The 15,593-nt window shown below is 39.4% G+C and overlaps 1 protein-coding gene across 1 annotated transcript; it reads right to left on the minus strand.

Moving 5' to 3' along the window:
- Positions 1-2,641: 2,641 nt before the first annotated feature.
- Positions 2,642-12,635, minus strand: vtg3 (vitellogenin 3, phosvitinless). Its single transcript, XM_006791951.2, has 28 exons — positions 12,530-12,635; positions 12,071-12,091; positions 11,809-11,960; positions 10,557-10,808; positions 10,316-10,477; positions 10,081-10,229; positions 9,845-9,995; positions 9,553-9,710; positions 8,529-8,694; positions 8,317-8,442; positions 7,810-8,028; positions 7,317-7,534; positions 7,134-7,228; positions 6,907-7,031; positions 6,728-6,829; positions 6,507-6,626; positions 6,222-6,411; positions 6,035-6,122; positions 5,735-5,920; positions 5,397-5,487; positions 5,128-5,296; positions 4,849-4,958; positions 4,695-4,757; positions 4,264-4,461; positions 3,605-3,747; positions 3,312-3,450; positions 3,124-3,216; positions 2,642-2,935 (listed from the first exon to the last, which is right to left on the minus strand). Exons 1-27 carry the CDS (start codon positions 12,633-12,635, stop codon positions 3,130-3,132), a joined length of 3,786 nt encoding a protein of 1,261 aa, XP_006792014.2. The 3' UTR covers positions 2,642-2,935; positions 3,124-3,129.
- Positions 12,636-15,593: the final 2,958 nt, after the last annotated feature.

Genomic DNA, 15,593 nt, shown 5'->3' on the forward strand with positions numbered 1-15,593 from the left:
AACACATGTAAACATGGTAAGTGCTTCACTCCCAGCATCAGATGTCATGTTGCAGCAAATTGTACAGGAGACGACAAAAGATCCAGTGCTGCAGAAAGTACAGCAGATCTGCACCATGGCAAAAGGTAGGCACGGATTTATTTCATCTGGATGGCAAGGACTATGTTTTGGTGATTGACTGCTATTCTAATCATCCAGAAGTGGCACAGCTTTCCAGTACATCAGCACAGTCAGTCATCACACACGTGAAGGGCTTTTTTGCCAGACATGGAATTCCACAGTGTGTCATCAGTGACAATGGTCCACAATATGACTGTAGAGAATTTAGTGACTTTGCAAAGCAATATGGATTTCAACATATCACCTATAGTCCCTTGTAACCCCAAGTGAATGGACAGACAGAAAAAGGGATCCAAATAGTAAAGAGACTGTTCAAAAAAGCAAGAGACAGTAAGACTGGCCCTTACCTGGCTCTGCTAAGCTACAGAGCTTCATCTCTGGAGTGCGGGGATCACCTGCTGAGCTACTCATGCATCGCAAGCTACGCACCACACTTCCACACATTTCCAAGGAAAATGACCATGCACATGACAACAAGCTGGCTGACAAAAGGATGAAACTCAAGCACAGACAGAAAAGGAACTACGACAAAACTGCAAGGCGTCTGGAACCGCTTCAGGAAAGAGACGTTGTGAGGATTGCAGGTCTAGATTTCTGGGACAAAAAAGCAACAGTTCTCAGCGAAGTAGGACCCAGATCGTTTGCTGTTCAGACCAAGAATGGACAACTGTTAAGAAGGAACCGGAGAAGTCTGTTAAAGACACAGGATGTTAAACATCAGGACACAGAGACTGGAACTGAACAACGAGGTGCTAACCCTGTTGAGCACCACAGTGAGCCTCCTTCACCTTCCCCAATGTCTGAGATACTGAGAAGGTCTACCAGACCTAAGAAACCTACAGAGAGGCTCATAGAACAAGTGTGAACTGTTGTGGTAAAGAATTGTTAAAAAAAAAAAAATCACAAGTAAATAAAGGATAATAATTCATTTAGAATAGTAATTGTTCACACTTACTTGAGACCTGCTGAGTTCTAATGTGCTTGAGGGCTGTATGGGACTCATGTGGTTCATTCTGGATAATGTAAGGTATACATTTGGATTTATTTTGTTTGACTTGTGCTACAACTTTTATTTATATAAAAACCCACTACTGAATGTAGTTTGTTGCACAATTTATAACATGTTGAATGTTAGACAAGAATGTTCAGATGTTACAGAGTAACAGTTCTCTTCGGAATTGTGGTTTTTATAACACCAACCTGTTTGGAAAGGGGATGTAATGATAGCTGCTATTGTTGAAGCTACCCACAGGGGGCGCTCTGGAATCAATAAGATACAGAATAGAAGAAGAAAGTGATCGCTGGTAGAAAAACAATAAACAGCTAGCTGAAGCTAGCACAAGGAGAAATTCTTGATGTTTTATTCATAGAGGAATAAGAACATTACAACAACCATCTCTAAGGTTTACAGAGAACAGTTTGAAAATGAAAAAATGTTCAGTGACCAGCAGTTTAGGACGGCCAGACAGCTTTGAACTGATGGGACGGCAACAGTAACTCAAATAACAACTTGTTCCAATCAAGGTATGCAGAAGAGCATCTCTGAATTCACAACACATGAAGCAGCTGGGGTTCAGCAGCAGAAGACCACACTGGGTGCCACTCCTGTAGGCTAAGAAAAGGAAGCGGCTTCATGTCCCAAAGCTCATATCAACTCAGTCTGGCTTCTTTAAATGCCCTCTACAGTTACCAGATATCAATCCAGTAGAACACCTTTAGGATGTGGTGTTCATCATGGATGTGCAGCAGACAGTTTGTGTGCTGAGCATCCTGGGAACTCTATGACAGAAAGAAGTCAAAAGACAGAGTCCAACATGACGTGGACCTTACATACCAGCTAATTTTGTTAGGGTTTCTGCTTTGTTCACATCATCTTCTATTATTCAAAGTCAAAGTAAACTTTACTGTCTGCTATACAGCACAGTATATAGAGAGACGAGACAACGAGGCTCCAGTTCCATTAAGTGTAAAATCTAGGAAGAGTAAGAATGAATATACACTTTAAGACTGAGGTAAGGGGAGTAAATATACACTTTGAGGTAAACAAGAGTTAATAACAATCAAAAATGTACAATTGAGATGTAAAGTGACCTTGGGGGGGGGGGGGGGGGTCTGATGGCTTGCGGGAAAAAGCTATCTCACAGTCTGAAGGATCGGGCCCCAATACTGAGGAGGCCTTACTGATGCAATTATATGATGCGTTTCAAGTTGCTTTTTCAAACAAAGCCAGAGAGCACAGCTGTTATCAAATATGGTTAAGACTCTAACTATAAGTTAATTTAAAAGAGAAGATTTCCAGGGATTTCATCAGTACTGCTCATTGCACTCTTACTTAGCTGAAAGCCGTCTCAATAAGCGTGGATTATGCCTCCGTTACTGCGATGGCATGTGTGAGATATTCGGTTATATTGCTAATTACATTTAATCAAGAGACAGAGGAGCTCCAGCTACTGTGTAACTACAGTTTAGCCACTTAAATGTACAAATAGAATAGAAATAGAAAAAAGATTCGACACATTGCTGGATGCACAAACATTTATTGTAGCAGAATCAGAAAAAACAAAGTGTAACTCAAGCACAGTGGGCGTACTCGTAGGTACGGATTCACACAGTTCAGCTGATGGTGTTCAAATAATAACATGCATTCAAATTAATAAATCAGGATCTTTACAGGTTATTTCCAAACTGGTGACATCTAACAGATTGCTGATACATTTTTCATGCTCCTCGGTTTCATCACTGTGGTGAGCTTTTGGTCGCGCTGTTATCACTGTGAGACGAGGCATCTGGCTCCCATCTGTGCTCTGATGTCCTTCTGCAACAGAAAACAGATTTTAGACAGTAAGCAAAAATGGCACAGCTCCTCATTTGTTCACAAAAATTAATCAACTGCCACACACACAAACACAGACCAATGCTAACACACCAGGATTAACATAAAAAGACTCAGACGATTACAGTGAACCCTCAGTTGTCCTAATCAGACATGTTTCGTTTGCTTACACATTTTTAGGCTTGCTCGTTTCTTTCTGTGTTTTCCACACGGAAACTGGTAGATGTAAATGGAAGTGGAACAGCCCGACGAGAGACTGTATACTTTTAACGAAACAGAAGAAAGGACACATCAGTGAATGATTAGCTACAGTGAATGAAGGTTTACAATCGTATGTAGTCAATATTTCCTGTCAAACCTTTGGAAGTTTGATGGTCACATCAATGCTGTCGGATGAGGCACATACAATTGATGCAGAAACCTCCTGGTTGGCATTGCTCTCACATGTCTGGTTGAAGCCGGAAAGCAAAGCCATGCCTGGGATGTATCTTTCCATTCTGGAATGGATAAAATCCATTAACACAAAAAACATTTCAAGGAAGTTGGTTGAGAAGGTGATAAGAATTTTAAATCTTCTCTCCTCATGATAAACATTTAACTTGTCACAGCTTTTATTTCTTGGTAGAAGTTGGACATTTTATAGAAACTCACCTGGAGCAGTAATTCACCAACTCTTCTGGCACACTGGCCCACTGTACTTTGGCTTCAAGTGTCGGCTTGGGAGCAGAGGACTGTGCAGCAGCCATCACCGATATTTTGTAGGGCTTACATTGAGCTCCCCAACTAATCATTGCCTAGAACAAACACAGTCAACGTTGAAGCACCACTCCACAAACAAACACATGGCTTTAGCGCTTTCTTTTAAAAATATGACACATTTAAAAAGAAGGAAAAGTATGTTATTAAAAAATAAGGACATCATTATCTGCTCCAAGATTTTTACATGTTCAGCAGCTTAAAGGTCTGCTACTTTTTAATGCCAAACTGTTGTAATATTACTCTTTAAAACGTTTCCAAGTAGCATGCCATTGCTTATTAACTACTCTTTTTTTATTGTCTAGAGAGCAGAAATATGGGAACATAATGACACCAGCCTTTTTTTTTAAATGTTGCTAAGGAATATTTTCCCCAGTGATTTAAGGAGGCCGTGGACATGAATAAAAAACATGGCAAACCTTAGTTACTGAGACAGTGATTGCGACCAGGACACATTAACGGCTGATGCCATGCCATTAAACGAAGTCCTTGCAGTTTACACATCAAATTAAACATAAATCACTAAGAAAGTCTTGCTTTCATAGGTTTTCTACCTTAACATTTGCAGGAGACTGTGCAGAAGCGTCGACACACATCTTCCAGTTGGCGGCGTCTCCGACATGGGACACGATCATTTGGGCCTTCAGAGTGTCTCCTACAGATGGGTTGTACAGGGTCACATCGAAACCCTCAAGGTTCTGGTTACCACTCATGGCAATGGCTTTGATGCTGACCACAGGCTGAGGTGTGGCCTAAGATATGAGACAGAAAACAACCCTGTACTTACTTTATATTAATCATCTTTTGTCTTAAATTTATAGTAATACCAAAGTGGGTGTGGGTGTGGGTATTGTAGATGGATGAAATAAAGCTGAGGGAAGTGTTTTTTGCAAAATCAATATATACATATCTGTCACATTTATTATTTTTAGTGCATGTCAGATTAAAAATGCAGAGTACTCTGTATTTGGCCTATTTAACGTACATCCATCATGATTTCTTGGCTGTTACTGGCTTCTCGTTCATTTGATGCGGAATTTGATCGTTCCTGTAAACACAACATGGGAACAGGAAATTTTTAAATGATAAAAGACAGGAAGAGGTGATGCACATGTAACGTTACAGAAGTCTTCAAATACCTCTGCAATCGTCCTCATAGTCTCATACAGATGGCGGATGGTCAATGGATGACTGGCGGGTTTGCCATTAATCTCGAAGCGGATTTTCTCCACAGGTTTGGTCGCCTCAGCTAAAAAAGTGCATCAGGTTACATGAGCACAGGATACCTTTATAACCTAACACAGGCCTTCTTGTTGGTTATATGTGTGAAAAAGACATTTAAAAGTAGTAGTGTGTCTCATGTGAGCTCGACATAAAGGTGATCTGTGCATATGGTGCACTGAACTTGCTGCGTATACCTGGGACTACTCTGATGGCCGCATGGGTGAATCCCATTATAGAGTAGAGGGGGTATTCGCTGTTATAATACTGTGTCCTGATTTCATAGTCCACACAGACACCCACTCCATACATGCTGCTCTTGGCACACATATTTGCCTTTGGACACCAGTTGTTTGGTGTTGGCTTCTGTTTGAAGGAAAAACAAAAATCAAGAAGAAGAAGAAGTTGTTGCCAGTTTTCAATAAATTAACGTGTAACAGTAATCTTCCAAAGGTGTTGGCTGTACCTGCTGGGGGTTAAATTCATCAGGTATCATTGGTGTCCTTTTAGGAGATTGTAGATTTGCAATGTTCCTTGAGACTGCAAACAGATTGGAGCTGTAAAATAGAAATGTCGGATTTATTTAGTACATTCAGCTTCTTGATGAATCTGAATGAATGAAAAGCACTCATTCTTGTGTTTTAGTTCCTGTGAGTTCCAGTTTAAGCTGGAGTGACCAGTTTATATAAAGTAAAAGGAATCACACTGCAGTGACTAAAGTAAAGAAAAAATGAGAGTGGTTGGTAATTGATCTAGTAAATGTATTTAGACCGGTAGAGGGACATAATCATGATCTTGACATACCTGAATGAAATGAGTTCAAACTCATTTTTACAAGCGGGGATGTCAAGTTCGAACACTCGGTTTCCAACATTGAGCTTGGCAGAAAACTTCCATGGCAGCTCAACGGGAGCTTTGCTCTTCATCTCTGTACCGCACTGGAAAAGCTCTGTGTTGATCCCGTGGAAAAACCAGAAATCTTTTGTGAATCTACAATAAAAAGTGTAACAATAGAGTTAGGGTTTGCACCCCCAAAACAAATTGTTTGTCGCATATACTGATGATAGTTGCCAAATACACTGGGTATCTATCTATTGAAATTACCCGACGACACCCTCAGATTCCAGTGAAATATCTGCATTCATCAGGTCTACGAGATGCTGAGCTTGTGGTGGATTTATTGCAGCTTTAGCTATAGACACACATAAGGAAGCACACATGTTTAGCCCAAGTACATTTTTCAATAATAAACAAATGTGATTGCCATTTGTTATAAGGTTTTATTCCTCACCGTTAATGGTGATCCCGGTGAGTGTTTGATAATATTTGGCAATCTCCACTGGCAAACCCAGGGTGGTAGCTTGCAACAAACGAACCTCAATAGTCAACAAAGGCTTCGTCCAATGCCATGAAAGTCCTCTTTCCAATTGCTCAATGGCAGCCCACACAGGGGTTCCTTTAGGTGCAGAAGGACTAACAGCCTACATGCAAAATCACAGGACAGCATCTTGTAAGAGGCGTCAAGGCATCATGTGTCTTTAATAGATCAGCAATGTCTCTGCCCATTTATTCTCACCGCTTTGATGTACTCAAGGAGATCCTTCTTGATGTTTACAAAGAAAAGCTCTTGTCCAGACATGCGTGAATAGGCAGAAATGATCGGCTTATCATTTGGCAGCGATTCCCAGTTTTTAAGCTGAAAATGACACGACACAGTGGACACAGTGGACACCCACATCAATTGGCATCATAGTACAGCTGATATTTTTCCCTTGACGTCTTTGATGTAATACTCACGACATTGTAAATGGCCTGAAAGTCGCTGAAGCTAAAATCGCCTTTAAATCCAGGAATGCTGGGGCCAAACAGCTGCTTGATTGTTTCGGCACGGATACCAAACTGGAATCAAAAGAAATAACAGGATTACAGTTTGTGTTTGGGAAAGGTCATTTGAAGAATATTATATGACGCTGTACCTCCATTAGCCTCTTAATTCTACCGATGGAAAAATACTTAGTTTGGGTTATGATCTCAGTGGGCAAGACGCTTGTTGGACCTCCCAACAAATTAAATGAAGCAGATGCCCCCATCAGGAAATCATCTGCATTTGGAAAAGCAAAAATGGTCATTTTTATATGTGAGTGTGAATGTGTTTATTTAAAGTCCTCAAAAGTGGTCTAATTATTGGTGAACTTGAACCCACCATCAAACATGTCCATTTGGAATGATCTGCTGTTGTAGCTAAGACGTCCAAATTTGGCAGCGAGGCTTTTCACAGCCAGACTGCAGTAAGTTGACCTTTAGCAGAAAACACAAAATCAATTAGATATCATGTAAAATATACCAGCGAAAGCAACACCAACACCTTTTTAATTGTTATACTCACATAATGTGATTGTCTGGAGTCTTGGATCTAGCTATATTTTCCAAGTAAGAGTATGCAAAGCTAGCGAGATGGATGTCTTTTTGTCTCTCTAGATGTGCAGTCAGTGTGGAGACAAGAGCCGCTGATGGCTTTGTGTTAAACATGACCATGATTGCCATCATGCTTGTCTCAGGGGCACAGTTCTTTTGCAGGAACACTTTCATGGCAATCTCTTGGACCTGAAAACATAAGCAATATAATAATCAGCTTTTGGGGAAACCATGGTCAAAGCTCACACATTTGCCAGCTACTGTTAGGACAAAAACTATTATGTTCTGGCACAGTTTCAGTGAACCCTGAAAGACAACTGAAGACACTTTCTACTTGATTTTACCGGTCTAAGTAAAGAGACTTCACTACTTCACTTGACCTAAAAATGTGGCATTTTAAACGCAAGTTATCTGCATATATTAAAAAACAACAACAACAACTGCATGTCATGTAATGTTCTTACATTGTGGGGATCTCTGCGAGCTGTCAGTCTCAAAGCCTGCATAGCAGCGCTCTGCACACGGCACGACACGTCTACGGGGTTGGCAGCGACTCCAGGGAGGAAGTTGATGATGGTTTTAATGCTGCCTGGATGACCTGCATTGCCCAGAGCTCTCAGAGCGATGAACATCTTAGTTTCATTGCGGTTTCTCAGGCCCTCATTGGCAAGGTCGAGCAGTGGCTAGTTAAAACGACAAATACATGTTTAGCCTTTTTTTCAAAAATGCTTGTTGACTTGCTTTATCATTTTACACATGGATGATCTCGGCTGTAATCTCAGATCTTTTCTAATTATTATGGTTAATTTGGGGGAAAATAGTACTTGAAGTAGTATAATCAATATTAAGCTCAAAATGATTTTTTCTAGTTAAATTTGAAATATTACTTAAATAGTTATCTCAAAACCTTAACACTCCATTGCACAGATAATTTCTCATTACATAGCATACACCTGTTGGTGTATGAATACCTGAACAGCAGCTTGTGGACATGGTGAATGATATGCGCAGTGTTTGTACACCAGAGAGCCAAAAGAAAACACGGCAAGAGGCCACAAACGAGGATGGGACTTGATGAATTCCATGTTCATTATTTCCTGCGAAAGATCGACATGTCATTTAGGTGATCGTTTTGTTGTTTTTGTTTGTTACGTAGTATCACCGTCCAGGTTTGCTAACTCACTTTAGCCTTCTCAACCAGCTCAGGTCTGGGCTGGAGATGATTCATAGCAATCAGAAGGGTTTGCGCAGCTTCATTTGCAGTCACGTCTTTTGCCTGAAATCTCTTTTGCAGGAATTTGAGGACTCTGTCGTCGTTGATCTCGGCAACCATGTCCAAGAAAAAGCGTCTAATAAGTAAAAAAGAAGAGAGAAGAGAGCTAATTATACAAATACTCCAGATAAAGATTATCCTTCAAATAAACAGATGAAGGGAAGGTGTGTACCACAATGTTACAAAAGATATTCATAAGGTTTTAATTAAAAGCAGGATTTAAGTTGTTACATTTCTGCCTCGCATAATATTAAACTATTCCTCATTGTTAATGCGCTGCACTAAATCCCTACTGGGCTGAGTCGAAGGATAATCAGCTGAAGGGGATCAGCATCAGACTTCAAAGCAGCCTCGAAAAATGTTCTTCTTCATAATGAAAAGCTTTTTTAAAGGTTATCCATAAAAGAGTCTCACTTTGAGTTTTAAAAAACGTGTTCTCGCCGGGTACAAAGATGTTCACAAAAAGTTAACTAATAACTTAATAATGATACTTTTATTGCAGCTTTACTCATAAAGTTTGTCGTAAATCCCGTGTTAGAGGCTGTATTTACAACACCATCAACCGCATTCATTCAAATGAGCATACTCGACGAGTATTAGTCGCTTTAAGCATGAAAATGTAGCAAGTTTTACACATGTGTCTGTGAGTGCAGATGAATTTCCATTAAATTTTAAACTCCAATTAAATAGGTATTGAACAACTAATAACTAAAGTGTAGCAGTAGTATAACTAAGTAGTATTTAGTTGAATCACAATTGTATTACACAGTGCATTCAGTGCATAACAAATGTGTTTGACCAGCACCCGACAGAGGGTTTATGTCTCATGTGCAAGCTCTTTATCAGACATTATTGTTATCCATGAATTTTGGACAAAAAAAGCAAAAAAAATTGCTACATTATTACTTTTTGTAATCACCTCACAAACACTCACCTGTGTTCATTGTTTTTTGACAGTTCCACCCACATCTCATCCAAATCCCTGTCCTGAAGCATTCGCAAAAGCTGATACACCTTTAAGGTGTTCTCAGTTGTTTCCTTCTTAATCCGGTTTTTATGATCCTCAGCCATCTGTTTGATCATTGTAAGAGCCTGCAAACAGGAGCAGTGTACAGATTTATAGGTTAAAAAAGAGATTTTCATCAGTCATTCTTTAACTATGAAGGATTTCACTCTTTTTGTTGTATTCTGGTGGAAATTTTGCTGCTACACCAGTTCATCCCTACCTTTGCTTTTGGTTCTGTGCGGTCCTGCATCACAAGAGGGATGTTAGCGTCGGAGTTCACTATTTTGTACACGAGGTCGCCCCTGTTTTGCAATTGCCCGACGTTGGGAGGTTTACCTCCCTCACTCACACGAATCAGTACCATTTCCTTCCTGCAGGAGAAGGTTTTTTTTTATTTGTTATGCAGCAGCTAAAGTTAATTAGCAGGTATAACATGCAGATGCCTTCTTGTCTTACTTTGCTTCCATTCTGAAACTACCGCGCTTCACATTGAAGGGGCTAAAGTGCTGTCGCTCGAGGCCATAAGCACTTTTGACCATGCCGCCCTCTTCTGTTGGTTGGATGGTGTAAAGGTATTGCATAGTGGAAATCACAGATTCTCCTCTCTAGATTGGAGCATATGCAAACAGAAACGGAGATGATTTAATTTAAAATCGCACAATCAGCTGCATTTACGACGAGACAAACAAACCTGTTTGGTCTCTTTGTCGAGGACAGCATGGGCCATTCCCTTTTGCATTGCTGCTTTAATTCTGCAGTTGTCGATATCCACAACCTGAGTGATGTTCATGTTGTTTGTTTGCTTGTTAATTTCAGTAGCGTAGTTGCTCTGACACACTCCATGGATTCCAGCCTACACGCAGAATAAAACTCGTGTTATTGACATTCTTACTAATGATGTAGACTAAAAAAATCAGTAACTGATGACTTACCTCCTCCAGCTCATAGACCGTTGGTGAGGTCTTGACAGTTGCATGGAAGAAACTCAGCATCCCTCTCACAATGTTGACAGTGGTCTCAGTGACATCAGGTGCTGCTTGGATTTGCCGAACATGGCCGTTGATGTGCTCAAACTTGAAAGGTTTGGCGAGCTGGGCAGCAAGACGCTGACTGAGCCTGGGGCGTTGAATGAAATCACATTTCCCCGAGATGCCATTGAGCTCTGCGAAGGTCACTTCTGAAACCTTGAAGCCCGAACAGAAAAAATTAATATTTTTCCGATTTGAGCAACAAAACACATCGAATAATGTGTGACCCTACAAAAGTGTGCAGACATTGTCATTTGTATGTAGTATTATTAGCTTACAAGTTCACAGTTTTGTAGTTATAACATTGTAAAGCAGAAGACAGAAAGATGCTGGAACATAGCCAGCGTCGCACAGCTGTAGGTGTGCAAACATCACTGAAATTAGAGTAGAAGCTGCTTTAATGGCTTAAAGAAATCATTTTGTGAGGGTGTTGAAGCCTCAGTAGTGTCTACTCATTTGACCTCTGAAGAATCTATAGGGATGATTACATAATGTTAATTCCGTGAATTTATAAATAAAGTTTCAAATTAGCTGTCCAACATTGTGTTGCTGTGTATGCAAGTTTATTTATATAGCACAATTCAACGGCAAGGTGATTCAAAGTGCTTTACAGAGACATTAAAAAACAAAAAGAAATAAAAAGCATGATTTAAAATGAAAAAAGGAACAGTAGATAAAATCTGAGTGTTTCAGCTGATCTGAGGCTTTCTGGGAGTTTGTTCCAGATATAAGGAGCATAAAAGCTGAATGCAGCTTCTCCGTGTCTGGTTCTGACTCTGGGAACTGATAAAAGACCGGATCCAGATGACCTGAGGGATCTGGAAGGTTCATACTGGGTCAGGAGGTCACTGATGTATTTTGGTCCAAACCATTCAGAGCTTTATAGACCAGCATCAGGACTTTAAAGTCTATCCTCTGACGGACAGGCAGCCAGTTAAAGACCTCAGAGCTGGACTGATGTGGTCCACTTTTTTGGTCTTAGTGAGGACTCGAGCAGCAGAGCTCTGAATGAGCTGTAGTTGTCTGTATGATTTTTTAGGTAGACCTGTAAAGATGCTGTTATAGTAATCAAGCCTACTAAAGAAGAAATGCGCATCATTTCTAACTTTAAGTAACCAGTGTGTGGATTTATATCACTGTCTGCTGGGACTCTCACCTGAAGAATGAATACTTGTGGAGATTCACCAAAGATCTTGATGTTGCACTTTATCCTCGCGCCAGACTCGGCTCGGTTGGGTTTGCCAGATCCAAATTTCACTTGTCCTTCATATTTGTACTCGTAGGTTTTCCTATAATTCAGGGTGAGATCTGAAAAGTGTTTTTTATTAAAGTTAAATACCATCTAACTTAAAGCATTTGGAAGAGAATATTATTATTATATGATGGATTTATGATCAAGATTAAGGAAAAAGACTCACCATAACGAGCAGCTTGGCAAGCTAAAAGCAAGAAAGTCAAACATAGTGTTAGCATTATAACACACTGTAAGGTACACTATGAGTCTACATCAGTGCTACAAAACACAATGCTACAATCAGGCACCTGGTTAGAGTAACAACAGTGTTTTTCTAAGATGTTAAAAGACACACACGGCATCTAATAAACACTTAATCTGAAAACTCCAGAAGAATAGTCCAGTATCATTAGCAGAGACAACTAAATCAATTGGTATTCTATTCTATTCTAATCTTATCCAGGTATTAAGTATTTGCGTGAATAAACCTGAATCCTGACAATAACAGTACAACTTTTCTATAAAGGACACTCACAAGGGACCTTTTGGACGTTCTTACCCAAACTTCTCAAGAGAAGTTAGCAGATTATTAAGTTTTGGGGTGCTATCCTCCTACAAGTAGAACTGAGTGAATGATACTTACTGGCCAGAGCCACAAGGCAACAGAAGAAGAAGACAAGACCCCGCATGGTGAGAGAGGAGTGGAGATCAGGTTTCAGAGCTGTGCTTTTATATGCATGAGCTGTCATTACTCATTGATCCTTCAGAGCACATCAGACGTGTGATAAGGCCAAAGAACATAATAAAATAAACACATACTCTCTGAAGTGAGGCCGTGCTGACCCGTGGCGCTGTCAGAGCGACACAAATGATATGTCAAAGATAATTTAAGGGGCAGAGCAGGTCGTCCGTTAATGGGAAGGTCACTGGTTTGATCCCCGGCTTCTCTGGTCTGCATGTCAAAGTGTCTTTTTACGAGAAACTCCAGTGCCCAAAATCAGTCCGTTGGTGTGTCTTTAGAAAAGCATTATATATAAATAAATGTTATCCTTTTGAATATTTTACAACAGTTGTGAATGTGTTGGCTTAAAAACTGTTGTTCACTGTTTGTAGACTTAAACTACACCTTTCTTGGCTGCTACTTCAAAGCACATTGTGCGCTGTCAGTCCTGCGTGCTGCACAACAACATTTAATATTTAGTATTTACTGCTGGATTAATGCGATGGTGTTGTTTTTGTTGTTGTTTGGTTTTTTTGCTTGTTTTCTCTTCTTTTTCTCTCAACAGGTGATCCAGGAGATATTTTTCCCCCCTTTCTCACTGTCCCTCTCCCCTTCTGTTTTTCTTTTCCTTCATCGTTCTTTCTCCCTTTCCTATCCCTCACTCATGTCTGTCCCGTCTGTAACAACTGAAAATAAAATAAAATAAATAATAAAAACAAAGGTCGATCAAATCGACCAATACGGCAATGCCATGATGGTTGATTTGGCAAAATAAATCCATTGGGTCTCCTTGTTGGTCTTCAGACAACAATTCTGATGGCTAAAGAACCAAATGGGACAGGCAAAAAAATAAAAAAAAAATAATTTATATATTTAAAGCCTATTTGTACGTTGTATATCACAGATAAACATTGTGAAAATGTAAATGTTTCATCATTCAGAAGAAGAAATAAACACATTTTTCAAAGCTCCGCTGCAGTGAGATTCGTGTCTCAAGTAAAGGGAGAACGCTGTTTGCTGCCCGGTTTGTGCTTTTACTTCTTAGACATCAGTGAAACGCTTGGTTTTCAAATATGTTCATAATACACACACACACACACACACACGCCGCTCTTCATTACAGATTTAAAGATTCTGCCTTGGCCTAAACGGGTTAACAAACATCCCTGTTCGCATGTGAAGTTTGAGGCTGATGACATAGAGCAGCAATCAGCTGATGCGTTTGTCTGAGATGTGAGGGTCGTGCTCACATTTCACAATGCACGTCTGTCTTGTGCAATCACACCCAGTCTTTATTTCACCTCTAGGGTGATATGGGATATCATATTTTTGTCTTGAAGCTTGCAAACTTGTTTTAAATCATTTTTGTTAACACACTTGAGTGGTAGCCTGTCATGGTTTTAAATTCAATTGCAATTACAATCATAGATTCAAATGAAATAAAAAATGGCAACATTGTATCAAAATCACAGAAAAAATTATATTCCATATGTCTTCTGACAGATTTAAAACATCCTACTGTTTCAGCGTTTAAGACTAAATAGGTGCTTTAAAAATAAGAAAAATAATGAACGTTCTAGTTAAGGTCACAAACTTCATAAACGGGATATGGCCACCGTGACATCACCCTGGGGATTTTTTTTTTTGAGCCAGATGAGTAAATATATTTAGAAAGACAGCCACGTCCTCCGTTATCAGCTACAACTGGCAGGCTTGTCAAGAGTCTAGCAAGTTGGACAGATGCACATATACCTGCAAATAAAACAGAAATAAATACTGGACCAAAGACGTTTGTATATGCTACAATTAAACAAATAAAAAGCTGTAATTTTTATATTATTTTCTCTATTAAAATGATCAAAAAAAGAGCACAAACACAGACACGCCTAGCAGACTGATATATTAGTATCTACCTGTCAGTCACAGACGTCTGGCTCCAAACTTTATTAGCTTTAAACCTTCAGGGGTTTCGACACAAGCCACAACACCACAACATTACAACACTACAACACTACAACACTACAGCTACAGTGCAGCGTTTGAGGGACTTCTCAGGTCTCTTTGCTGTGTTTCCTTATTCCCATAAGCTTTAACAGATCTGCAGAGCTAACGTGAGGAACACTAACAGATATAAGATTTGCTTGCTCCCATTTTCTACAGCATGTTACGAATGATTCATAATGTTAAATATACAAATAATCTGTTTATAAAATTGAAATTGTTGAAGTTAAAAGATTTAGTGACCTTACAGACATTATTAATCATGTTCAAGGCAAATAATAATAATAAATTACCTTTTAAGTTACAAAGTTTATTTGTATTGTGTTCAGGAAGTGTTATTGTGCTATTGTAAGCATCAGTTTGGCAAATGTGTCCAACAGTTGTAGGCATAAGAATATGGAGCTCTCTCCATGATAATCTCAAGAGTTGTACAAATATGCACCGTTTTAAAATGTGTTTCAATATGAATTCAATAATTCAATATGAAGAACACGACAGTAATTTGGGCTAATTGTGGAAGGAACAATTCTTCTTTGCCATCTTGTGGTTTTGTGTACTGTTGATTTTACTCTTTTGTTGTTTTGTTTTGCATTGTTAAGTGTCGATAAATGTCAGAGTGCTCTTTGGGTTGTAGGTGCCCACTTGTAAGATTGTTTGGTATTCAGATAGGGGGCAGGTGTCAATAAGAATTTATTCTTCCTCCTTTTCATTCACGGGTGCAGTGCTATATTAATGGGAATGATGTTTGCATGTCGGAAACGAAATTCTGTTGAACCATGTGTGAAACAAATAAACACAAACCTGATGTGTACTTATACGTTTCCCAGGGCAGTGAGAGCACCTTTACCATTTAGATGGTTATTTATTATTTAATTAAATAAATAAAGATGAAAAAACTCGCCCTACTATACTTCCTTTAATTAAGGAACTCCACATGCTCTTTTTAATAATGACATACAGTTTCTCAGATAGTCTGAGGACTGTT

This window comes from Neolamprologus brichardi, chromosome 15 (assembly GCF_056152115.1).
Source record: "Neolamprologus brichardi isolate AB-2024 chromosome 15, ASM5615211v1, whole genome shotgun sequence".
NCBI lineage: Eukaryota > Metazoa > Chordata > Actinopteri > Cichliformes > Cichlidae > Neolamprologus > Neolamprologus brichardi.